This window comes from Canis lupus, chromosome 1, assembly GCF_011100685.1.
Source record: "Canis lupus familiaris isolate Mischka breed German Shepherd chromosome 1, alternate assembly UU_Cfam_GSD_1.0, whole genome shotgun sequence".
Taxonomy (NCBI): domain Eukaryota; kingdom Metazoa; phylum Chordata; class Mammalia; order Carnivora; family Canidae; genus Canis; species Canis lupus.
The window spans coordinates 82,725,377-82,750,517 of record NC_049222.1 but is presented as its reverse complement, the minus strand read 5'-3'; the positions used below and the strand labels follow the sequence as shown (position 1 = coordinate 82,750,517).

Below are 25,141 nucleotides of genomic sequence, written 5' to 3'. Positions count from 1 at the left end.
CAATTTACCAACTAGATTTATTTCATTCACATTTGACTGTCCAATGGTAATAATAATAATAATAATAATAATAATAATAATAATAATAATAGGGCAGCCCTGGTGGCTCAGTGGTTTAGCGCTGCCTGCAGCCCAGGGTGTGATCCTGGAGACCCAGGATCAAGTCCCACGTCGGGCTCCCTGCATGGAGCCTGCTTCTCTCTCTGCCTGTGTCTCTGCCTCTCTCTCTCTTTCTCTGTCTCTCATGAATAAATAAATAAAATCTTTTAAGAAAAAAAAATAATAAATATGTCAAAGCACTGAACAGGTCAGGGTGGGGATAAAGCCAAATATTACCTTTGTATGCAGTTGGTTCCTCCATAATTAGCTCATTCCTTACCTTTACACATTTAACTTTTTATTTATCCTCCTCACAAAACTGTTTGAAATAAAAATCAAAGCTGGTAGCCAAAACCTCCTATGTCTTTCCAGCTTCCTCTTCCTGTGTGGATGACACCATGGATGTCCCCAGGGGTTGTTCTGCAGCGCTGAACTCATCCCGCAGGGGTTAGTTCCAGGAAAAACTAATAGTTGAATTCTCAATTCTGAGGAAATTTCAAAACAATCTTTTTAGGTCGCACAGTTCTTGCAGATCCTTAGAAGCAATGATAAACATAGGTTGTTAAACTTGGAATAGAAAACATTCTGAAAATTAACAAACTGCCTTTAGCAAAAGGATCTGTACCCTCTACAGATTTTGCAATAAGTCAATATAGGACATGTAACTGGTGACATGTAGGGCCTTTGGGGATCACTCAGGATATAAGCTTCTATGAATTGCTGCTGGTCTTCTGTAAAATAGAAGCAATCTTAAGACACAAATACTGTGACCTAATCTTTTTACTACTTTTTTCTGATTTTTTTCTACTCTGTATTTTTCTTCATTAAAAAAAAAAAATCTTTTGTATTTAAAAAAATTGAAATAAGACACCTAAGCTATATTTCAGAAGAATGTAGGTTAGGAAAAGGAAAGAAGGAAGAAAGAAGGAGGGGAAGATTGATTCTTTTATCAAAAACCACAATATGTTCTAGAACATGTAAGAATTTCTCTATGAAGCTAGAGGTAAGATAAAAATAGAATGATTTTCTCGGATTTCAAACTATACTATACATCTATAATAATCAAAATGGTATGGTACTGGCACAATAATAGACACATAGATTAATGGAACCTCGAAATAAACTGATGCTTACATAGTTAATCTGTAACAAAGGAGGCAAGAATATTCAGTGGGGAAGAGAGAGTGTCTTCGACAAATGGGTTGGGAAAAACTGGACAGACACGTGCCAAAGAGTGAAACTGGACTACTTTCTTACACTCTACACAAAAATAACTCGAAATGGCTTACAGGCTTAAAGGTAAGATCTGAAACCATAAAACTCCTAAAAGAAAACACAGAGGAAACTCTTGAACATCACAATATTTATCAGCAACATTTATTAGCAGTATTTTTCTGGATCTGTCTTCTCAGGGAAGGGGAACAAAAGCAAAAAAAATAAATAATTGGAACTACATCAAACTAAAAAGCTTTTGCACAGCAAAGGAAACGATCAACAAAACAAAAGGACAACCTACTGAATGGAAGAAGATACTTGCAAATGATATATCTGATAAGGGGTTAACATCCAAAATATATAAAGAACTCATACAACTTAACAAAAAGATAATCTGATAGCAAAATGGTCAGAGATCTGGAATACATATTTTTCTGAAGAAGACATACAGATGGCCTGTAGTCACATGAAAAGATATTCAACGTTATTACTCATCAAGAAAATGCAAATCAAAGCCACAATGAGAAATCTACCTTAGACTGGTCAGAATGACTAGTACCAAAGAGGCTAAGTAATGTCAGGTATTGGTGAGGATGTAGAGAAAGGGGAGCCCTTGTACACGATTAGTAGGAATGTTTCATGTTCTACTATGGAAAACAGTATGGAGATTTGCCAAAAAATAAAAAATTGAAATACCAAAGGATGCATTATTTTCACTTCTGGGTATTTATCTGAAGAAAATGCACACACTAATGTAAAAAGATATATGCATTTTAAGTTTACAGCAGCATTCTACAATAGCCAAATTATGGAAGCAACCCAAGTGTCCATCAATAGATGAATGGCTAAAGAAGATGTGGTATATTTATACAATGGAATGTTACTTAACCGTAAAAAGGAATGAAATCTTGTCATTCACAACAACATGGATGGACCTAGAGGGTACTATGTTAAGTGAAATAAGTCAGACAGGGAAAGACCAATATCCCATGATTTCACTTTATGTGGAATCTAAAAAAAAAAAAAAAAAGATAAATGAACAAATAAGTATACATAATTACAGAGAACAAACAGGTGGTTGCCAGAGGGCAGCGGGGTGGGAGGAGGAGTACAATAGTGAAGTGCATTAGGAGGTATAAACTTCCAGTTATAAAATAAGTAGGTCACAGAGATGGAAAGTACAACATGGGGAATATAGTCAATAATATTGTAATATTATTGTATATTATTTGTGTGGTGACAGATGGTAACAATACTTAGCATGGTGGGCACTTCGTAATGTACATAATTGTTGAATCACTGTTGTATAGCTGAGACTAATATAATATTGTATGTCAACTACACTTTGATTTAAAACTTAAAAATAATAAAATGGCTTTATTATAAAATTTGTATCACTACAAGCAGCTCCCAATCTAAAAAGCAATTGGATAATAAAGGTTTATTCTCTAAACTGTTGTTCAGAGCTCAGAATTTTTCTTCCATAGAAACATCATAAATGATTGAGCTCAGAGATTAGACATGAAAAGTTGATTTAACTCCATAGTGATTGTGAAGGTCAAGATTCCTGGATCTACTTCAAATGCAACTAACAACTCTGTGCGATATTCTTCTGATGGGAAAACCTATATCAAGTTCCAACTCACAATACCAGACACACTCCATGCCCCCCGTCTATCTCCCTGCTCATTTTGAAATTCTCAGCAAAAACACCAGGACCTTCCTAATGGAATGGTTGAGAATTCAGGTCTCCTGTCTCAAAACCCTTTCTAGAAGTTATCCCTTAATATCTGGGCAAAAGGTAATGCTTGGGTCAATCATTCTTGTGGTCTCTCAATTAGGAGTAGGATATTAGCACCACAAACACAGAGCCTGTAGATTCAGACCTCCTCTATATAATGGGTCATAAGATGTTAAGGCAGATAGTATGATTGAAAGAGCATTGGACTGTGGGTCAACAAATCTGAATTTGATTCTTGACCATTACCTATGTAACCTTAAATGGATAACTTGACATATCTGGGCCTTATTTTTCATTTATTTAAAAAAAATAATAGGGGAACCTGAGTGGCTCAGTCAGGTAAGCATCTGATTCTTGATTTCAGCTCAGGTGGTCTTAGGGTTGTGAGTTCGAGCACTGTGTGGGGCTCCACACTGGGCGTGGATCCTGCTTGAGGTTCTTTCTCTCCCTCTCCCTTTGCCCCTCCCCACCTCTCTACCTCTAAATAAATAAATAAATAAATAAATAAATAAATAAATAATAGCATTCCAATTTTTGAAAAGAAAGTTTCTAGCTTTCAAGAGAATTTCAAAGGAATCTGTCACCACAACCACCACCCTCCCCAAATTAAGAACAACTGGACAAACTGATCTGCTAAATATTCTTAGCCCTGGCATTTTAAATTCTAAGTCTGGTATTTCCTTTTTTTTTTTTTTTTTTTTTTAAGTCTGGTATTTCTTAGTTAGAGACTGCCTAACCATGATTTTCTCACCGAATGAGTATTGGGACCCTCCAAATCATCTGGTATCATTCTCTTCCTCTATATTAGTAAAACAATAAGCAGAATGACAAAAGTTTTATAAGCTTTCCACATGATTTCTCATTTTCTGAAAATCTTTCTTTTTGCTGTCATAAAAGATCTATTCCTTCCAAACACTCAATTTCCAAATGGGAGTTTACATTGATTGACTAATTGGATAATTTCTAGGTCTTCACTCGGTGTCCTGGAGACTTCCCCCTCCCCCATCTCCTCAATCAATTCATCCTTCTACTTCAATTTTCTTGACATAGTCCTTGCTCCTAAGAGTTTTGAACCCAAGACAGAGGTTGAAATCTAAGGTCAGCCCTCATAATTTAGAATCTTTTTCTTTCTTTCTTTCTTTCAGGAAAAGGAGCATGGAATTGCTTATCCTGCGTGTGGAGTTACCACCTAATGGGAGGAATCTGTGCCTCAGACTGTCTGGTGGGGGAATACAGAGTGGGAAAGGTACAGAAAGCTGGACATGGTGTGCCTTCCTCTACTTCTGCAGAGGCATGGGAGCTAGTTTTGGCCTGTCATTCTGGGCAAAGTCAAAAAGTCCTAAAATTCCTACACTTGCTCTAGTTTTATAATCTTCTACCTCTGCATCATGGAATAATTGTGCTACCCACCAGTGGCCTCAATTTCAGTCAAAGGAAGTGAGATGACCTGAGATAAATAATGGAGAAATTAGATAAAAAGGACCTCAGATTTACCTTTACATTCATTGCTCATGACCTTAGAAGTCCTGTTAGGAACACCACATCAGAATTAAGAAGTTTTGGAGTGCCTGGGGGCTCAGTGGGTTAAGCATCCAACTCTTCATTTCTGCTCAGATTATGATCTCAGGGTCTTGGGATTGAGCCCATGTCAGGCTCTGTGCTCAGCATGGAGTTTGCTTGAGATTCTCTCTCTCTCTTCCTTTGCCCTCCCCCCACTCAAGCTTGCTCTCTCTCTCTCTCTCTCTCTCTTGCTTTCTCTCTCTTTCAAATAAATAAATTGAAGAAGAAGAAGAAGAAGAAGAAGAAGAAGAAGAAGAAGAAGAAAGAAGAAATATCTTCTCTCCTACCCCTCTGCTGTCTGACCTGAAATGCCTGAATAATGTCAGAACTACACAACTGCTGTTGGTCTTTCATTTCCTGCCCCCCTGCATGGTGTACTAAGAGAGATATTGTTTCATTTCCTTGCCTAGAAACCATGGATATTCTGAGTTCACTAACTTCTTGTGTTTCCAAACTTTAGAAATTAAGTAAATCTCGCCATGGTGAAATTAACATGATCCAACATATTCACATTAGGAGCTCTCATTAAATCCTTACACTTTGGAGAAACTGAGGATCAGAAAGATTAAATAATTGCTAAAGATCACATGAGTAGTAAGTAACAAAGCTGGGATTGAAACCAGGGGGCCTGGTGGCTAATCCAGGATTTGGTAAAATAATTACAGCTGAGAAAGCACTTTATCAGCACCCGAAATATGCCAAAGTGCTCAACAAAGGCAATTTCCATTCCTTCCTTTTCTACCATACCATCCTTCCAAAGCACAGAAGTAAAATAGGAAGATATCTTCCCTTATCTACATTTTTAGCACCACCGAAGGAGCAATTTGTCAGATAGGAAGCCACTTTCTCCTTCTCTCTCAACTATTGTCACTGAGATTTCACTGTTTCAGATGAACAGTCACAAATATTATAATGAGGCAGGGCCATAAGAATCTAATAACCACAGAGGCAAATCAGCTTAACGTACATGAGTGAAGGGTGTCGGGTCAAAGAAAAATCCCAGCACAGGCTTGATAAAAAGTCGAATTTGAAAAAAAAAAAAAAAAAAGTCGAATTTGAGTGTCATCTATGTTGGTGACATCAGAGCTAGTGCTGAGGACTCAATCAACCAGGAGAGCACAAAAAGAGGGCCACTGCGGTTCAGCTGTCTGTGATGCTGCCATGTGGGAGTGATGACAGTGTTGACAGTGTAATTTTTAAAGAGAAACTAGGAACTGATTTACAAGTGAAATACTCTAATTTTGAAATGTAGGCAATGAATCAAAAGTTTTTTAAACTGTGAAGGTCAATTTAGTATGAGCCAGACAAAACTTGTTCTTGACCAGATACAGCACATGAGCTGTCAGTTTGTAACTTAAGCTATTCTAGAAGCCTGTTCTCCCACTCTTGTTACCAGTGGATCTCAGATGGAAAGAGCCATCAACGGTTTCCTTCAAGTGAGAACAGTTGGGTCTGTCTTTCATTCTCAACAGTTAAAATGGACCCAGAACAAGCTCTCTTTCTACTATCCCCCACATGCCTCTCTCCCTCCCTCATGGGGCCAAGATGGAACTCGCACCAGGGAACTCCAGTGCCTTGTTAATTGATCCACACTCAAAAAGAATCTCCTGATTGTTCTTAACAGGGGGACAATTTTACCTGTGAAAAATGCCACGAAAGCTGCGTGGAATGCAAGGGACCTGGAACCAAAAACTGCACCGTGTGCCCCGCCAGCCTGCTGCTGCTAATGGATGATGGCCGTTGCCTACAATGCTGTAATGTCTCTGATCCCTCCCACACCCAGGAGTGCTGTGACTGCCGGGACACCACAGGTGAGGGGAGTTGAAGAGCAGGCTGCAGAGGAAGGGCCTCTCTTCTGTAAGGGGATGAGAGCAGAGGGGAGAGGAGGATGGAAAGCTCTGGAGAATAAATAGAGCTACCTTTTTATGGAGTGCCTGCAATGTGTTTACTGTACCTAGAGTTTTCTGTCCATCAATTCATCTAAGCAATTTTTTTTATTTTTAATTTTTTTAAATGTATTTATTTGAGAAAGAGTGTGTGGGAGCACAAGCAGGGAGGAAGGCCAGAGAGAGAGGGAGAGAATCTTCAAGCAGACTCCCCACTGAGCCTGGAACCCAACTCAAGGCTTGATCCCAGGACCCAGAGATCACGACCCGAACTGAAATCAAGAGTCAACAGCTTAACCAACTAAGCAACACAGGTGTCCCAAGTAGATTTTTTTAAAATGGTCTCTAATCACATGCTCTACCTGCTGAGCCAGCCAGGTGCCCCTGTAAGTAGATATTATTAATACCGTTTTTCAGATGAGGAGACCAAGGCTCTAAGGGTTTGATTAACATACTCCAGTCCATTGCAATGTTAAGGGCTCATCTGGAATTAGAATATAGGCCCTTTGGACTACAAAGCCTGCATTCTTTCCACTGCTGTGCTACCTCTAAAATAAGAACTCAAGTTCATCTAGAATCTCATTTTTTTAATTAAAGATTTTATTTATTTATTTTAGAGAGAGAGAGAGAGAGAGAGGGCAAGTGAGCAAGCAGGGGGAGGGGCAGAGGGAGAAGGAGAATCTCAAGCAGATTCCCCACTGAGCGTGGAGCTGGACTCAGGGCTCCATCTCACAACCCTGAGATCATGACCTCAGCTGAAACCAAGAGTTGGACACTTAACCAACTGAGCCACCCAAGTGCCCCCAGAATCTCATCTTTATAAATTCACTTTCTTCTTTTTATCCTTCCCTCCTGGGGAAATAAAGGAAAAGAATTATCAAAAAAGCTGATACCAATATTACCTTGATTCTTCTGTAGACTCATTCTATGGAAGTTAGCCAAAATCTAAGGCTCCTCTTAGAGACTTAAGGTATTTTTAAAATGAACTTTCGTCAAAGCTAGAAAGAAACAAAACCCCTTTTACCAATTCCCAGGCCCCCAGCTGTCTCCTACCTCCAACTCCATCCATATGCATATGGGTACTTGGTCTTCATAGGCCACAAACTCAGAAAGATCCCAAATGGGGTGATTCCCTCTTAAAAGTATATATGTATATTTTTAAGATATATATATATATATATATATATATATGTTTATAGATATATATTATCTATACTTATAGATAGATTATACATATATATTATATATTTTAAGAGATATATATGATTAATATATTTTTTATTTATATTTTTTTTTTCTTAAAATATATTCTCCAGTCCAAAAGCAGATCATTTCTCTGGGGTTCAGATGTATCATGGCCTGACAAAGAGACATCATATTAATGTGAGCCTGTCCATAAGTGAAGTAAATCTCAGACCCATAGCTGGTACTAGTCATTTTTAATTTTTAGTGGCCTTTTATATTAAATTCTAAAGATTATATTTCCAAAAACTGATTATTTCCTTCTTTTAGCTTTTCTACCCCTACAAACAGCTGGTTTCCCCAGCCCCTCATACATATCCACCTTCAGGGTATGATTGCCTGATATCCACACTATGTCAGCTAAGAATAATAACCCTCATTACATCAATGGCTTTAAATGAAACCAGAAGTGTGTGCACATTGGGTGCAGAGTTTCTTCAGAAACGTTCCAACTAAGAACTATTTACTCAGCTTTCCTGGGCCTTCTGCAACACTTGGAGATCCACCTGGGGCAACTCTGCACAAGTCTAAATACTCTTGATTATCTGCCCATTTTTTTTACTGAGACACACTCTGCTCCTTCAAAGAAACCAGATCACAGAGTCTGACCCTAACTCTGCAGACCTAAGCCTGGAGAAGAGTAGGACATGATTGCATATGGTGCCTTAGTAATTGAAACAATCTTGAAACATATTTTATTGATTCTCCTGCCCTAGGCAGTATTTATCTCCAAGTACTGCACACAGATTGCTTATCCATCCCTCGGGCGCTTTAGTATTTCCTCCAGAGAAAAACTCTGTGCTGGTATTGCTAATGACAAAAACAATTATGATAGTGCTATTATTTTAGAAGAGGAAATTCTGCTTGATGGGCAAAAATCCCATGAGAATGAAAGTTGGGATAAAATAGGCAACTTTTTTATCACCAGCAAAAAGAGTGGGAAATACACAGTGGTGATGAATCAGATCCAATTGGCCAGTATGTAATTAGCAAAAATAATTGCCCCTAAAATAATTGGCAGCAGAATTACATCCATTAAGCTAGTATATATAACATACCTAGATTTTCATAAAAGAATCCTGGGGGCAGACCCAGGTCGTTTAGAAACCACTTACGGAAAACTTACCCTGTATTTTAACTTGTACATCCAACAGAGCCTGCTAGTTTTTTCCCTGGTGCTCTCATACTCTTTTATTCTCGCCTCTGGTGAGTTAAAGAAGAGGGGAAAAGAAGTGGGTAACTTACCCAAATCATACCACCTGAATAAATGAGTGAAAAGTAAGAAAAATGAGCTCATCACTGAACTTGTTGTTTGGTCCTTCATTCTGTGAGTTTTGGTTACTCCATGTTCTTGATCAAGGCATTGAAACAGAGACCAGTGAATGAACAACAAGGGGCAGAGCTCTCAACTTCAGAAATCTGAATTATGATAGAAGAGTCCCCTATTATTAAACTTGGTAGTTAGAATTTAAAGAAACTGACTCTCTTCCTGTCAGATTAGAGCTACAGAATGCCATGACACCAAAAACACAGTTGTCAGAATGTTTGCCCAAATGTTTCCAGTCTATAGCATGCAATTTGGATTCCTGGGTTCAAATTCTGATTGCTTCACAAACAAGTTTTTGCCTCTACCAAGTGACAAGTCACTTCCTCTCTGTGGGCCTCAGTTTCCTCAACTGTCAAGAAACAGATTGACGTAATTAATTTCTTTTTTTTTTAATTGTTTCATTGAGTGCTACCAATTTGCCCGAGTAACACAACTTGATATTTAAAACAAATCTTTGGGGGTTCCAGGGTGGCTCAGTTGGCTGGGCATCAGACTCTTGATCTCAGCTCAAGTCTTAATCTTAGGGTCATGAGTTCAAGGCTCTGTGTTGAGCCCTCCACACTGGGTGTGTGGAGCCTAATTAAAAATCAATCAATCAACCTTATTCTCCAGTTGATTTGCCTTTTCTCTACATTCAGCTGTGAAGTCTGTTCTGCTAGTCTTTGGGTCATTTCCTGGGTTATTTACATTGATGTGGGTATTATCTAGATGTGTTGAGGTGAGCCTAGGATCCCCCTACACCACCATCTTCTCTGGAATTCTGACCTAAGTAATTTCTAAGGCCCCACACAGCTTCAAGAGTCAATGGTTTGGGGACACCTGGCTGGCTCAGTCAGCAGAGCAAGTGACTCGTGATCTTGGGATCATGATTTTGGGCTCTACATTAGGCATAGAGGCTACTTAAAAAAAAAAAAAAAGTCAATGGTTTTATAAATAATCTTCTCTGCCCTTAAATATCGGACCAGGTTGAAGATACCTGGGGAGAGGGATCAGTCTTAGAGAAAGTAGGAGTTGAAACAAAAAACAGCATTTAGCAGTAACTGAAGCACGAGCCCAGATGGAATATTTTTCTTAAGAGGGAAATAGAAAAATCGATTGGTCAGATTGGAGACTTGGTGACTGACTCACAAGGTATGAGGATGAGGGGACTCTATTTCTCAAACTGACCTTCATCCTAGAAGGGTTTGTTGGTATCACCAGATGCCAACTGGGACTCTCAGGGGGGTACACAATGCAATTCTGTAGCATGGTGTGCACTCTAGGAAAATCAGAGACAGTGATTCTACCATTTTGGTTTTCAAAGAGAAAGCAAAGCTTTTTACCTCAGAAATTAATTTTCCTCATTCCATTTCTTCTCCTCCACCCTTCCCCTCTCTGCCCTTCTTCCAACAGAGGAGTGTATCCTTCAGTCAAGTGAAATAGGGCCTGCCGGTGAGCATACCAAGACTGCCCTGTTGATCACATCCTCCGTTATGCTGGTGCTTCTGCTCGGGGCAGCTGTGATTGTCTGGAAGAAATCCCGGGGCCGAGGTGAGCCCGTGGCAAAGCCCGGCTATGAGAAGCTGGCTGACCCTAATAAGTCATATGTGTCCTATAAGAGCAGTCATCATCAAAGCACCAGCTTTGAAGAGGATCAGGTGATTGAGTACAGGGACAGGGACTATGATGAAGATGATGATGATGACATCGTCTACATGGGCCAAGATGGCACTGTTTACCGGAAATTTAAGTATGGGCTGCTGGATGATGATGAGGAGGATGAGCTGGAATACGATGATGAGAGTTACTCCTACCAGTAGGCAAGAGGCCACCCCCCCCAACTCTGCCCCGTTCCACTCACAGGCATGTATGCGGGTGTTACAGTTTGGGGGTTTTATCACCACACAACAGGCTGACGTGTGGGTGTTTGTATTGGTCCCCTTAACCACAAGTCCAGCTAGAGTATGGAAGAAAGCTGAAATAATTAGTTCTTCTTTGGAGTGGCTAAACTCAACCAACCATAACTGAGAAACAAGGATAAAATTCAGAGGGATTTTTCTCAGAATAATAAATCAAAATTACAGAAAGTAAAAAAAAGTGAGATTTGTACATTTCATGAGATTAAAAAAAAAAAAAGTGGACCTATTAGGGATTCTGTTTCTCAGCTATGTTGCAGAGATATTTTCTGCTTTCTGGGATTCTGATATTTCTATAAATGATTTTCTGGGGGGATAGGGAGACAAAAGAGTTGTTTGTCTCAGGAGATTTTTCTCCCCCATTAGCTATCTTTAGGCAAAGGTCAGTTCTGTTAGGACCAGCTAAAGGTTTTCCTCCTCATGCCCTTTATCACTGGCCTCCAGACTGTCCCTGGGGAGCAGAAGACACTACCTGCGCTAAGGGTGTTCACAACCTACTTGGAGATGAGGCACGAAAAGGGAGCCAGCATCAGAGCCAAGGAACTATGTGCTCCCTGGGCTCTGGCTCCTCTGTAGGAATCCACAGTCACTGTCCTAGGGCAGAGCAAGCTCAGGCAGGACAAGGGAGCAGCAAGCCAGTAGGACAGGAATCATTACATTCCCAAGAATTGCAGCATTACACTCTCATGATTTTTGTGGTCGGAAACACCAGCTAAGACATTAAGTAATAAAAGAAAAATGGTAGTGTTAACCCAACATAAAATGGGATAAAATGACGAGAACTACATCCACTCCGAAAAAAAAAGTTTTTAGCTACCAAATCAAAAAGCTTTCGACAGCCTGTCACAGACTGAGAGCTCCCTGAGAGACGTGCAAACAACTTGTTAATATTAAGAGGATCCTTATAGAAAAAGTTGGAACGGATTCTCTAACGTGGGAAATCCCAACGTCCTGCTTATGAGCCTAATCCAGCCGCCCACTGGCCTTCCAGCACTCTCTACCACTCTGATCCATTTCTAGACATTCTAGGCTCTCCTTGGTCCACTCTCCTGTCAAGTACATGCTTGGATTTGTGCACTGGGCCATTGTGTGAAATTATATACTCAGGATTTTGCAGATTTTCTTATCCAAGCAGAAGTTACAGGCAGTCCTGTGAAGGGATCACGAAAAATGACATTTTCAGATGACAATGCTGCTCATTAAAAAATTTGTCACACACCTCCTATGTAATAGATATCGAGCTACATAATTCCTTTAAGATGAAAATCACCCCACTTAATACCATGACTGCATGAGTTTAGCACCATTACTATCCTGTTTTTATAGGAAACCTAAGACTTTTGAGAGAGTAAGTAAATAGCCCGAGGTCACAGAAAGCTAATCAAGATTCAAGGAAAAAGAATGACCCTGAAGTGCATAGTCTTAGTAGCTATACTATACTGGCATAAAATAAGAAGCAACCTAAATGTAGTAAAAGAGTGTATATTATCTTATTTCATGATATAGCAACAATTTTACCCTTACTAAATTCATGCATTCTCCTTTTCTTTTAATATAACGTATCACTGATGCAGAAAATCTCTGTGAAGAAGCCTTCCATGTACTGAGGCCTCAGTGTTTCTTTAGGGGAATTCTCTTAAAACAAAGGTTGGCAAACTTTTCTCTCGAAAGGGCCAGATAGTAAATACTTTAGGCTTTGCACAACCATCAACTCCGCCATGTGGCACAAAGGCAGCCAATCCAGAACAAATAATGGGCTGTGTTCCAATTAAACTTATTTAGGGGCACTGAAATTTGGATTTAAGGTAATTTTCACATATCATGAAATATTGTTGTTCTTTTGATATTTTTTTGTCTTCCAGCACTTAAAAATGTAAAACCATTCTTAGCTTAGGGGAGTCCAAAAACAGGTAATGGGCCAGACTGGCTAACAGACGTAGCCTGCCGACCTCGTCTTAAAAAATATATAAATGAATATCTGCCGACCTCATCTTAAAATATATATATATACATTCTCAAGAGTCCATGTGTTTTTATACACATATGATATACTTCCAGCATTTTTGATCATTTAAAATCATCTCTTCAAAATCTATCTGAAGTTCTAATAGTTCTCTTTTCAATCCTTAGAAGTTAAAAATAGGTGTAAGATAGCCATCGTATCAATGGAAGCCTTTCTTATCCTTTGCTGTAAAATTACAGATTTATAGTCTATGCAAAAGAGTAATTTTGTTCAATTTTGTTCTGTGTTGTTCTTCTTCCCTGATTAATTCTAAATCCCTGATAGACTGAGTTGGACCATTTCTTTGTGCAGCCTGGAAATTGTTTCCCAAGGGAAAAAAAAAATCTGTGTTTATGAAACTCAGGTAAAGATTAAATGAGGTTGAGATAACCATGAATACAAAGAAAAATTGTGTTGTTACCTTATGTGAGCCTGGTAAAAAGGCTAGTATTGTGTGTTGGTACTGTCTGACATCTTTCCTTCTTTGTTCTTGATCATGCCACGTTATCTTCAGACTTCTTTTGCATACTATGTGAACAACTGTCTAAAGAGATAAATACGCGGTTGGAAAACAAAGTCACTTTTTGGTTTTCTGTTTGCAAATAATTTGGAAATATTAAGAGGATCTTATAGACTGGAAATGCACCAAGAGGCTGAGCAAGGGCTTGGAAGGTTCCAGTTCATATAAAGCAATTTTAAAATTGGAAACAAAATTAAATCAAGACCAGATAATGGAATGGGGACTGGCTTATTAACAGCTTATTTCAGAGCACATTGTGTGCTTGGTAGTATCCTTTACCAACTAAGGTACACACTACAATGCTGTTTGTTAAGAGCACTGTTTTTCTTCTTTTTGTCTTTCTATTTTCAATGACTAAAGCTAGTCATAGCAGTTATGAAGCTTCTTCCTAAAAATCGGTCCAATCTGTCAACCCCACCATCACTGACTCAGTTAGGTCCACAGTCTCTCTCATCTGGACCTTTCCTGCTTCCTCCTGAATTTTGCTGAACTTCAGTCTTTTTATTTCTTCCAATTTACCCTCTATCCCTCTATCAAAGATCCACCAGATCTTTGGTCCACCAGCCCATTGCATTCAGGGCTCCCCACCATCCATGCTGACTTTGACATTCAAATATTGCAAGACAGAGCCACTGCTTCTATTACCCACCAGTTCCCACCTCTCCTTATTTTCCAGATTCCCCATGTGTCCTGAATTGCTTCTAAGCTATCCAAGACAACATCTTGTTATTTCCCATCCTTGGGCACACATTGTTCATTCTCCTTGGAATATTCTTCCCTCACATTGACCAGTTGGAAACTTCCCGACCATCCTTTAAAATCATTTTTCCTTCCTCTAACTTCTCCTGGGAGGTCTCCTTTGACCACCTTGAAGATCAATCACTTTCTCACCTCTCTGCTATCTATATGCTCTGTGCATACAGTTTCTCACATCACATTGTGATGTAACTATTTAATTATATATCTGTATCTACTAAAAGAGGGGTAGCTACTTGATTCCCTAGGGTGCCAACTATTCTCTTTCCAGAACCTGGCACAATGCCCAGAATTTGGTGAGAAATCAAGAATTCTTGGGGGAATTGAATTATAAGAAGCCAGGGTTCACATATATGAAACAACTAGACAATGATAATGGTCCTGAGTGCAGAGTTAAGTGGGAAGGAGGAGGAGAGGTGGTGTCAGTTAAGCAGGAGAAGTACAAGACAACTGCAAATTCAAGCCTTAGGGGGTGGGTGCTTTCATGGGGGAGATTCGTTCTTTGGCTTAATTTGAAAAAGAGGATGTGGAAGATAGTCCTCAAAACACTCACTGAAGTTAATAAGTAGTTGATCTGAATTTCATGATGGGAGTAGTGATAATATTAGTTTACCAAGTATGTATTAAGAATTGACTATGTGCCAGACATCGTTCTAGATCCTAGGAAACACCAGCAAGTGGAACCAACCAGATCTTGGGTCCTAAGGAGCTTCTGATCTAGTTTGGGAGAAAAAAATAAATCATAACAATACCATTTTTGATGCCTTCTATGTGTCAGACATAGTCATAGGCACTTTTTTCATATGATCTTATTTAATCTTTACAACACACGTGCTATGGAGCAGTAATATGATTCTCTTACAAATGGATAACCAAGGTGGTGTCAGAATGTTTGCAAGTGGTCCAACTGGGATTTGAATCTAGGACTTTCAAGTCCCTGTTTTTTCTTCTAACTGAAGAATGAACCTAGCCTCTGTCAGTAATCCTTGTATCTCTTCCATTTGGAGGTTAGTTTTAACTCCAAATGAATAGAATTTATAGGAACAATGAATCACCAAGAGTGATGCCAGTGAAGCATGAATGAGATCCTGCAGTTCAAGGGCATCATCTTGCCTGAGGGTCAAGGACGAAACAAATTCTTTTAGGTAATTGTAGACATTAACTATATATAAGTTAACACATTAAAACTCAAGATAAAGACTTAAGTCCTTATTGCATAAATTTGACACTGAAATAGACATTTCAAGATCTGTTCTGAGTTAAGGAGGTCTGCTCCAGAGTTCATGAAAAAAGAAACTGCAGTGTCCTACCCAAGCTTAGATGCCATCAATTAAAATAAACAGTATTCTGCATTTTCACTAAAATGAAATAAATAGATTGTGTTTCAAAGAGAAACAAGAATTCTGTTAATGCCTGCCTGGCACAGACTTTGAATCTAACTGATCACCACATATCAACAACATCTGATAACGAATAAATGAGGCCAAAATTTAAGGATGTATTTGGGGTTTCACATTTAAAGCTACCTATGGGGATCCTTGGGTGGCACAGCGGTTTAGCGCCTGCCTTTGGCCCAGGGCGCGATCCTGGAGACCCAGGATTGAATCCCACATCGGGCTCCCGGTGCATGGAGCCTGCTTCTCCCTCTGCCTATGTCTCTGCCTCTCTCTCTCTCTCTCTCTCTCTCTCTCTGTGACTATCATAAATAAATAAAAATAAATAAATAAATAAATAAATAAATAAATAAATAAATAAATATGGGATCCCTGGGTGGCGCAGCGGTTTGGCGCCTGCCTTTGGCTCAGGGCGTGATCCTGGAGACCCGGGATCGAATCCCACATTAGGCTCCTGGTGCATGGAGCCTGCTTCTCCCTCTGCCTGTGTCTCTGCCTCTCTCTCTCTCTCTCTGTGACTATCATAAATAAATAAAAATTTTAAAAAAATAAAAAAATAAAAAAAATAATAAATAAATAAATAAATAAAGCTACCTATGTCTACCTTGCATTGTTCTCAACATAGGCAAAAAAAAAAAAAAAAAAAAAAACACCAACAAAAAGTTATACAGATGAAGAAGAAAGATAAGAGGGAGGACGTCTGTTTTGTTTACTTCTATTTCCTTAGTGACTTACAGATCTAATGGTACAAAAGCAAATATCTGTTGGTATAAAGGCAAATATCTGTTGAGTGATTATAGGTATAAAAACAATTGCATATAGGTGCCTCGTGAGCTCAGAGTATACACCAAAACTAGGTCCTGTGGCCAACCTTAGCTGTAAAGAAGGCTTGAAAGCAAATATCTGATAAAGAGTAATGAGATTGATTACCCTGCTGTGTTTAGAAAAATCATGACTCATCTTCTGGGACTTTGCCATCCATAATTAAAGTTTTCCATTGTCGAAAAATAAAATAAATAAAAATAAATAAAGTTTTCCATTATCAAGGAAGAGGAAAGTAGAGCAGTGGAGCTGTTAGATAAACCTGATAAGAATGTCCCTCACTCTAACAAAAGTGTTCATTGATAAGAGCTAACCCCAGCTGCCAAAGGGAACTGATAGAAGGCTAATTAAACCATTCCATGGAGCAAATGTGTGTCTGTAAAGAAGAGAATGATAATGCAAGAGCAGAACAAGATGGAAGCCAGGAGAATTACCAGCCCTCTATGACACCGTTATCAGGGAAGCCTCTTCCCTGGCCAGGAGTGGGATTCTGCACCAGACATAAATTCTGCTGTATCCTTGAGGCTGCTTTTAGTTAAAAATTACAGAAAGGTCAACCCAAACAGGTTTCAATACAAAAGGAATTTGTTGGCTCATTTAATCAAGAAGCCTAGTGTGGGATCGAGTACTGCTGGAATGGAGCTCAAACCATCCTCGGGTTCTGGTCGACCTCCATTGCTCCTCCCTGTCTCTTGCTGTGGAGGCCCCCTTTCCAGTGAGAAAGGGGGCCTCCGCTCAATGTGACAAACTTTGCATTCTCTTGGGTCCACCTACCATAGGAAAAAGTCCCCACCTTACCCCGATGCAAGTCTCAAGAACAACTTTCATGGTATCTCATTGGTTCAGAAAAGGCATTTGCCAGTTTCCATGGTGTAAATACACCCATTGTGGCCAATTTCAAGGTTCGAACATGATGTCACTTGATGTAGAGCCTGGAAGAAATGTGAAGCAGCAAACCCTTACAGTATTTCTGCCATACAGACGCCTTAGAAACAAAAATAGCCTCAGGAGCATAACTAATAGTAAAATGTAAAATGATTAAGAAGTGATGAGTTTGGGGTATTTGTTACCTATGTTTCTAATATAACCTCTTCAATTGAAAGTTTTATAACTGAATTTTTAATAATTGCCATGTCTGACAACTGACTCAGAAGATTCCTGAACAATTAACAACTGGCTTTCAGCGGCCAGGACGAGCCAGCTTCAACACACCACGTTTTTTAGATAGAATCTTTCCATCTGTGAGTTCTGTCTTATCAAATCTCTTATCCAGAAATTCCTGTCTTTTTTACAAAATAATTACTTGTTTGCTCGTTTCCACCAGCAATCAAAGTAAAACAAATTTAACGAATAATAATGTTTTAGCAAAGACTTTTTTTTTTCTTTTAAAGATTTTTTTATTAATGAGAGACACAGAGAGAGAGGCAGAGACACAAGTAGAGGGAGAAGCAGGCTACCTGCAAGAAGCCCAGGATCACGCCCTGAGCCAAAGGCGGACACTCAGAGATGAGCCACTCGGACATCCCTAGCAAGGACTTTTAATTACAGCACACGATTCTGGAGTTCTGTTCCAATGCTACCTGTAGTGACGTGGACTGTCTTGTGTATTACTTGGCAGAGAGTAAGCCAATGTATTCATTTGTATTACTGTATAAGAAACTACTACATATATAGCAACTTCAAGTAATATGCATTTATTATTTCACAGTTTTATAACCCAGAAATGCAGGTAGGCTTGACTGAGTTCTCAGCTTAGAGTCTCACAAGGGCAAAATCAAGATGCAAGCCTCTTACCTGGAGGCTTTGGAGAAAAACCATTTTGCAAGGTATTCAGGTGGCCAGCAGAATTCAGTTTCTGGGAGCTCTAGGATGGAGGGCCGCACTACTTTTCTGGCTGTTGACCAGGGATCACTTTTAGTTCCTAGAAGCCACTCTGGAGTACCAACTCCATTTACAAAAAAAAAGTTTCACTTTTCTTATAATTTAAAGCAACTTTGAAGTAATTTACACTCTAAAAGTAAGTTTATAAAGACTATACAAAATATGCTACAATAGTTACAGGTAATAATAAGCAAGATATAAAAGTTTAAATAGACTACCATTTCAAGTGTATTTCTAAAATTAAAAACCTTATGTGGATTATGTAGGCTGAACTGTAGAAAACAAATAAACAACATTATCTGCCCCCCCCAAATAGTTTAATATTAAAGTGAAAAAACAAATGTGTATACAAATAACCCAAGATGAGGGGCAATGCAAGCAATGCAATAATTCGGGGGGCAGGGACAATAAAACCATTAGAACATAGAGGCTGTGAGAAAAAGCAAATTGATACCTCTACATGCTTTTGTAGAGGGAAAAGACATTTATTCTCCCAATAATACAAGTGGGAGAATAAAAGTGTCTGCCAACCTCAGTAAGAGTGAGCACTAAGCCTCTATCTCAACTTTCCTGGCCTCTGTAAACGGACAAGCACACCTTGGGCACCTAGCTGGCCCAGTCGACAGAGCATTCGACTCTTGATCTCTGGGTGGTGAGTTTGAACCCCATGTTGGGTGTCAAGATTACGTAATAAAAAATAAAACCATAAACACTTCTCACATGAACTTGAACCCACAGATCTATTTCAGCTACATGTGATAAAGACTATCAGTCATCCTGCATCCTCTGCAAACCTGGGGAGGTTATTGCAGAGGCAGACCTGGCAAGCAGACACTGTATGTGGTGGACTCCACTTTCTCTTTGCATCATTTCCCCTCGTGTTCTTGTTTCTCAGGGAACCAGCGAGCCTAAGTGGGAAAGTTGCACAATTTTCCAAAGACTTTGGCTCAGGGGCAGCTCCATGATGTGCCCTCACTGCAGTTTCTCTTAATAATAATAATAATCTCATGCTATCCATTCAGAAACTATTCCTAAGAATGAAGACCCCCTTTTTAAAAAATCTTGGTGGGTGATGCCCCAACTAGACTCACCACTTCTGTATTCAGTTTTATAAAGATGATTTGGCATCACAGAAATACCATGAGTTTGAGAATTAAAGATTCCTGGAATAGAATTCCAGCTCTGACCCTTTCTCATGTGGAATCTTGAGCAAGTTACTGAAGTTCTCTGATTCCTCACTTTGTGTGGAAAACTTGAACTCCAGACCCTGCAAGGTTGCCAGGAGGAATGAATGACATTAACGTATGCAATGCGCCTGGTATACAGAAGGGGTCCTATAACTGCTAACGTCCCGCCGCTCCCTCTCATCTCATTTTAGTAGCAGTGAAAGCTTCTTTAATAGTCTCCCTCCCATGAGCCTGTATCTTGAAAGGATTTGTGAGGCAAGATCACATGAGGGAGAGAAAAGTAGACTTAATCTTCCCTACACACTTAATCTGGAAGCAAATACACACCCCCTGAGCCCCTTTTGCCTTCTCCTGCAAAGCAGATACGTTGGGTGAGTGGCTTTATATAAGCATGTCATTAACCGGATTTTCTTACTTGATTTCTCAGCAGATAGGGAAACAGGAGACTTATTCTTTCAGAAATCAGTGCTTTGTTTCAAAGCCAGGAGGAAATCAACCCATTCCTCACTGAAGTGATAAAAGTTTTGGCTAAAGGGCCACACAGTCAATAAACATGTTGGCCAAATGTTTGACCTCTAATAAAATGTGTCCATCTCTCCACACCTTCTCATTCTAAAAAGCAACCTCGGCTCTGCTCCCAGCAGAACAGTGTTTTGTTCTCATTGTTTTGGGTAATCTTCACACCCAACATGGGGCTCGAACTCATGACCCCGAGATCAAGAGTCGAGTGCTCTCCCAACCGAGCCAGCCAGGTGCCCCAGAATAGCTTCCTCATACAAATCCTATGTATACCTCGACCATCCAAGAGAATCCACGCTTCTACAGTACACACCCCTCTTTCCTCCCCAAGTCATGAAAAACTCACATTAGAGTTTGCCTACGAAGCCACAGGGAATCTTCCGAGTGTGCTGAGAACATGGACCAGGAAGAACAGCAGTCAAGCTATTTCTAGGTCACCTTGACTATGAATCCATGTAGAAAAACCTTTAGGCTATAGGATTCGAAAGCCGTCTGAGAAGAGTCAGGAAAGTAGGCCTGTCTGGACAGTGGAGCTGAGAACCCATGAAAGCATCCTCTCCTTTGTCTCTTTGGCCTCCAAATGGCTGTGAGTGGAAGGACAGCCTTGAGGACATCTCGGTCCCCACTGAACACAGCCAGCTGATGCCTGGCAGCGAGGAGCCATGGACCTCAGACGTCAGGCTGCAACTGGAGCTCTACCAACAGGACAGGCAACAGCGGCAGATCATCAAGTCAGACAACCAGGTGGACCGGTTGCAGCAAAACCCCACAGTTTGGGTGCCCTAAGACGGTCCACAGGTGGCGCAGCTGACCCCTGAACAACACGGGTTCCAAAGGCATGGGTCCACCTGCCTGTGGATGTTTTCACTAAGTACACAACAGTACTGCGAATCTGTTTCCTCTTCCTCGTGATCTTTTTTTTAATATTTTATTTATTTATTCATGAGAGACACAGAGACAGAGAGACAGAGACATAGGCAGAGGGAGAAGCAGACTTCCCCTGAGCCTGGAGCCTGATGTGGGACTCAATCCCAGGACCTTGGGATCATGACCTGAGCTGAAGGCAGATGCTCACCTGCTGAGCCACCCAGGCGTCCCTTCCTCATGATCTTCTTAATGACATCTTCCTTTCCACAGCTCACTTTAATACAGCAGTATTACAAGTATATCACACATAACATACAAACCAGGTGTTGATCGACTGTCGATGTCATCAGCAAGGCTTCCAGTCCACAATAGGCCATTAGCAGTCAAGTTTTGGGGGAGTCAAAAGACATGGGTGGATTTTTGATGGTGTGGGAAATGGGCGCCCAACTCCCAGGCTGCCCAAGGTCAACTTGTATTTAGCTTGGGTTCCAGACTGCAGGTCTTGGGGTGGCAAGCTTCTAAGGGGGGGTAAGGGGCTTGAGGACTGTTTTCAGTATTGATGTGTTCCTCCAGCAAAGGAACACAGAAAGCAAACCAAATTGCTAATCAACAAGTGGCCGGGCAAAGAATCCTGGACAAAGGAGTGTTCAGCTGGACTCTGTGATGCACATCCTATGAGGGGTCTTTGTGGCTGCTACTCCTCGGATGCTCCAAGTACACTGACTTTCCCTCTCTCAGCCTGGGATTGGAATTTTTATTCCCTGTGATCCCTTTGGCCCAACTCTGTGCTGAGTCCTTCACTGCCTCTGTGACTTCCCTTTGCAGCACAGCTGTATAACATCTGGATAATTTCTCCTTCCTGTTTGTTGATTTTCGCTTTTCAAGAGCTTGTTTGCTCTTTGCCTGTTGGATCAGCTCCATCCCCTGTAGGTGGATCTCTGGTGGCCTTAAGTAGGCTTGTCACCTTACATTTTCTCGTGAGCACAAATGGAGCTAATGTGTGTGAAAGTCTGTTCTAAGCTGTAAGGTGCTACACCAAGGCGATCATTTCTCTGTTCACCTGTGTTGTCACTTATCCTGTGGAAACTGGGACATTATCAAACTATACAGTCAGGCCAACCATCTGGAGGTGGTTTCTCAGAAAACTGGGCAGCTACATAATCTGTAAATGTACAAATTAAGGATTTCAAAATAGTGAGCAGCAGAGCACCGAATCTAAGCCTGGGGCCCTTGTCCTTCTAAGCCGCCAGCCCTGGGCAATCGCCCAGGTGACTCACCTTTGAAGCCGAGGAGAATTTCAATATATTGAGGTTGATGCAAGGCTTGCAAAAATGCATGTTACTGCATCTACCTCCACTCCTAGTAGGTCAAAGAATTCAGATACAAGGGTGGTAGGGTTGAAAGAAAGGGAAGAAGAGCTCTTTAAGATCCACAAACCGTGGAGCTTCAAGGCAAACCCACTGAAGAGAGCCAAGAAAAGCTTCATGAAAGAGAGCTGCCGGTCACTCTGGGTATCTGCATTCCCATCTTGGCCCGTGTGACACTGGCCATGTCATCTGGGGTAATGCATGTGGCCTCCTGTACTGTAACTTGCAAACTGCACAACTGAGGTGCAAACTTCTCCTGTGGCTGTTTCTAGAGGTGGCTCTTGGCCCTTTTGGAAAAGGTACACGGGACACATGATGACATGGGGCTTCCCCTAGGCGCGGCAATGGGCAGGGAGGGCTTTAGCTGGTCCCACCTGGTCCCAACTCAGCTTCCCCGACCCCCTCCTGGTTCCCACTCACTCTGGGCTAAAAGCTAAACCAGAAACGAGCCCCCACCCCGTCAATTTGTTAATTCCCTACGCAAGCTGCTAAGAAGTCTCTGTCACCTTCTAAAGGACAGGAGGGTGTGGAAGGAAGGGCTGGCCACACTCACCACGCCCTGACCTCCCTGACCTCCCTCTGGTTGGGTTGTGACATCATAGCCCTGTTTACATAGCTGAGGATCACAATGCCAGGAGGGAGGGCGAGGACCACACCACATCCCCCACTCGTGCTTTCCTGCTGGCTTCTCAGCTGCTCTGAGCCAGCAAAGAGTAGAGAAATCCGTGATTCTCCTCTGACGTTTGGCACCATCTGTTTCCTCTCTCACTCCTTTCCCAAAAACTTTTTTCAGTAAACACTGTGAAATAAACACTAGAGGATGTATACAAGAGCAAATTCATCTTTCCTGAAATGCTGGCTTTTGGAGACCTTTGGCATCTGCTGAAAAGCTTCCTGTGGTCCTTTTTTCTTCCACAGCTGGAAGGTACTGGAAAAACTGAAGGGACACGATGCTCCTTTATTTACTGCATCTGGGTGAAGCAAGGAGATTCTGTGATTCCTTCCCCAGAAACGCACTCAAGTCACCCAGAGTCCTAAAATATACCTGCAACCACATGGAGGTGATGATGGTAAAGCTGAATAAGCTGAACCTCTCCTGGGAGCCTGCCTGTGTGTTCCTCGGAGTCACAGCCGTCAACGCTAGCACCAAGCAGAGTGCTAGCACACAGTAGTGGCTCTGTAAATATTTGTGGAATGCCTGTCTGCTCGCAGAAATCATTATCCACCACTGACCCAAACTAGACTCTCTGCATGGAATCTAGGGAGGAGTTTGCTGTGTCCTGCAGTGTTATCTTTGGGGGGCAGGGGAGGGGGAGAAGGACCACCTTACACCGGTAACCAGCACCGTCTCAGGTACTATCAGAAGCGCTTTGCATCGTTCAGCTCCTTTGATCCTTGTAATCATCATAACAACCCTAGGGGGGAGGCCTTGTTGTTTCCCTTGTTTCACAGATAAGACACTAAGGGAGGTAAAATAACTCACCTGAGGGCTCCAGGGTGGCTCAGTCGGTTAAGTGTCCAACTCAGGTCATGACTCAGGTCATGATCTCAGGGTCGTGAGATCCGAGCCCCATGTCAGGCTTGGAGTTGGCTTGGGATTCTCTCCCTCCCCCCTTCTCTCTCTCTCTCTCTCTCTCTCTCTCTCTCTCAGATAATAAATAAAACCTAAAAAAAAAAAAAGAAAAATAAATACAAATAACATGCCTCCTTGCATTGAAACTGAGACAGCTTCTTTTTCATTTCCCAGATGGTAGCTACCTGATTCCTCCAGAACCAAACACAAGGAGGGCAAATTAAAATAGGGAATGCCAATTTCTTTTCTTTTGACTGCAACCCACAATATAAAATTTAGACCAACGCCTCTTTATAAAACTAAAGCAAAAGTTTGGGGAAAGAATACTTATCCAAATTATGTTTTTTCATCACATTCTAATTTTTTAAGCTGACCAAAATCCACATTTGATTTCACAATGCATACTTTTATTTTTTTTAAAGATTTTATTTATTCACGAGAGACACGGAGAGAGGGGCAGAAACACATAGGCAGAGGGAGAAACAGGCTCCCTGTGGGGAGCCCAGTGAGGGACTCGATCCCAGGATCCCAGGATCATGACCTGAGCCAAAGGCAGACGCTCAACCACTGAGCCACACAGGTGCCCCTAACAATGCATGCTTTAAAATAAACAAACAAACAAACAAACAAACAAACACCTGGGATAGATATATGATAGATTAAAAACAAAACAAACCAGTATCATGTAAGAGCCCGGCTCTAAGCCCTGGTTGGTGTTAAGCCCATGTGTTTGGAGGATTCCCTTAGGAGCAATCTAATTGCAATGTCTGTGTGTACCCAAAGCTCTCTTGAGGTCCCTCAGACGCTGGGCTTCTGGAAATCCTCCTCTGCCCATCTTCTGGATCACTGCACTGCTCCAGATTGCCATCTTAGGTGGAGTTCCTCGCAGATTTGGCTCCAGCCATATCCGTACATCTGGTCCCTGAGAAGCAAGCACCTTTGCTTTCTTTCCTCACCCCTTTTTTTGAGAGTACAAGCACCATGTCCTCTCTCTGCTCTGTTGTCAACAGCCAATCTAGCCACAGATCCTCATACCATCTTTGTATCCTACCTCCCAACCTAGGAAACACAAGTTCTCTGCTAACTGAAAGGGGTACAAACAGAGCTACTGATATCATTTCCAAAAGAGCTTTCTTTCCCTTCCTAACTCCACTCTTCTAAAGGCAAGACGGTGATGGACAGAACGGGTTTCTTGCATTCTCTCAGCATGACCTGGATTTTCTAGGACCTAGAATTGAAAAATAGAGTTAGCATCACCTATTAAAGATTTTACTCTTGATGGCCAAAA

General features: G+C 41.0%; 1 protein-coding gene and 1 long non-coding RNA gene across 20 annotated transcripts in view; one reads left to right on the top strand and one right to left on the bottom strand.

The window, feature by feature from the left end:
* Positions 1–13,206, top strand: part of PCSK5 (proprotein convertase subtilisin/kexin type 5) — a 457,726-nt gene extending 444,520 nt beyond the window's left edge. For both annotated transcript variants that reach the window (XM_038527061.1, XM_038527060.1), the window contains 3 exons: positions 4,201–4,301; positions 6,240–6,426; positions 10,463–13,206. In XM_038527061.1, coding sequence (XP_038382989.1) covers positions 4,201–4,301; positions 6,240–6,426; positions 10,463–10,869 — 695 coding nt within the window. In that variant the 3' untranslated portion in view covers positions 10,870–13,206. The remainder of the gene's footprint in view (positions 1–4,200; positions 4,302–6,239; positions 6,427–10,462) is intronic.
* Positions 195–23,248, bottom strand: LOC119870831. Of its 18 annotated transcripts, XR_005354119.1 has the most exons (9): positions 22,191–22,773; positions 21,122–22,075; positions 18,254–18,404; positions 13,389–13,511; positions 10,512–10,577; positions 10,238–10,328; positions 9,049–9,162; positions 8,870–8,946; positions 195–634 (listed from the first exon to the last, which is right to left on the bottom strand). It is a non-coding gene; the product is annotated as an uncharacterized LOC119870831 (long non-coding RNA). The 18 variants fall into 18 exon arrangements; XR_005354113.1 differs by lacking the exons at positions 9,049–9,162; positions 10,238–10,328 and adding an exon at positions 22,787–23,248 and having other exon boundaries at positions 10,393–10,577; positions 22,191–22,272; XR_005354115.1 differs by lacking the exons at positions 9,049–9,162; positions 10,238–10,328 and adding an exon at positions 14,797–14,960 and having other exon boundaries at positions 10,393–10,577.
* Between the last annotated feature and the right edge of the window lie 1,893 nt (positions 23,249–25,141).